The sequence below is a fragment of the Aplysia californica genome, unplaced genomic scaffold, assembly GCF_000002075.1.
Source record: "Aplysia californica isolate F4 #8 unplaced genomic scaffold, AplCal3.0 scaffold00006, whole genome shotgun sequence".
NCBI lineage: Eukaryota > Metazoa > Mollusca > Gastropoda > Aplysiida > Aplysiidae > Aplysia > Aplysia californica.
Window position 1 is genome coordinate 2,055,532 of NW_004797276.1, and position 1,157 is coordinate 2,056,688.

Consider the following 1,157-nt stretch of genomic DNA (forward strand, 5'->3'; position numbering starts at 1 on the left):
AGAGAGAGAGAGAGAGAGAGAGAGAGAGAGAGAGAGCGCTATGCCTTTTAACTTACTCCATTAAGTTCTCTCTAGTGAGATTGTTGCTGAAGCGGATACGGTTGTTGGCGGGAACTCCTGTCCGGTGGGCCATCAAATCGGCAAAAGTCATTTCGCTTGTTCTGAAGTCATCTGGCATCTTGAAGCCATTCCCGAGAAGTTCCCGAACTTTCGAGTCGACTGTGAGGCTGGGTGTTAGGAATGATAACGAATGTAAAGAAATGAAAGATAGACAGAGAGAGTAATACGATTCACATATGTTGGTGGTTGGCATGTGCGTTGGTGTGGTTTGTTTCTTCTTTCCTATTGTCCTCATCTCTCCACTTTTTCGTGTTTGTTACAATCTTATAACACCTCTAAAATTCGGCATTTACATGACCTTGCAAGTGCCGTAAAACTTACTCAAACGATTCACATAATGACAAAATTCACGAAGTCCACAACTACATGTATTTGTAACGTTACTACAGGCCGCTGTGGTTCTTTTTCCATCATCTGGCGTGAAGAATTGCATGAACAAAAAGTTTATCATTATTTTCAAGGTCGCACTCAACCCCACTCTGTGGCGCTTCCATACAGACCTCTCAACTTACCCAAGCTGTATCTGTTATATCTACAGAGTGTATGTCTCATAGAGACTGGAGTGCTCGGTTCTGTTATTCTATGTCCTTCTTTACGGTTATTCAAAATAAGGAATCATTTAATGCCCGTTGCATGAAAAGGTAGATCTACATGAACAGTTTAATCAATAGTTCTGATGGAAAAAAGGTTCCCCGTGTTTTTTCTCCCCCCACTCAAAAAGCAACCCCAGCCAACAAACAACAAAACAAAACAAAACAAAAAAACCCTCGTGATAAAGGAACTACTGATCTTCCAAATCAACTGGCAAGTTACAGGACGTGATTATCGGAAGTCGAAAATCGAAGTCTGGTGCCATTTGCAAACTGAATTGGTCGTCCCCTTATTTTCGAGTCAGTCGAACAAAGTCTTCGAAAAAGGATGGGTTCGTTCTAGATCTATACCTCAAAGGTACCTACTTGGTTTTCTCATAGAGCAGCTTCACGAGTAGAGTGGCCGCAAACCCTTTGGATACTGAGGCGATGCCGAACACGGTGTTA

General features: G+C 42.3%; 1 protein-coding gene across 1 annotated transcript in view; it reads right to left on the bottom strand.

Moving 5' to 3' along the window:
* Positions 1-1,157, bottom strand: part of LOC101857076 (protein flp) — a gene marked incomplete in the record, with an annotated part of 9,947 nt that overhangs the window by 4,769 nt on the left and 4,021 nt on the right. Inside the window, 2 exon segments of the mRNA XM_035969034.1 lie at positions 57-227; positions 1,077-1,157. Of these exon segments, the coding sequence (XP_035824927.1) occupies positions 57-227; positions 1,077-1,157 (252 nt within the window).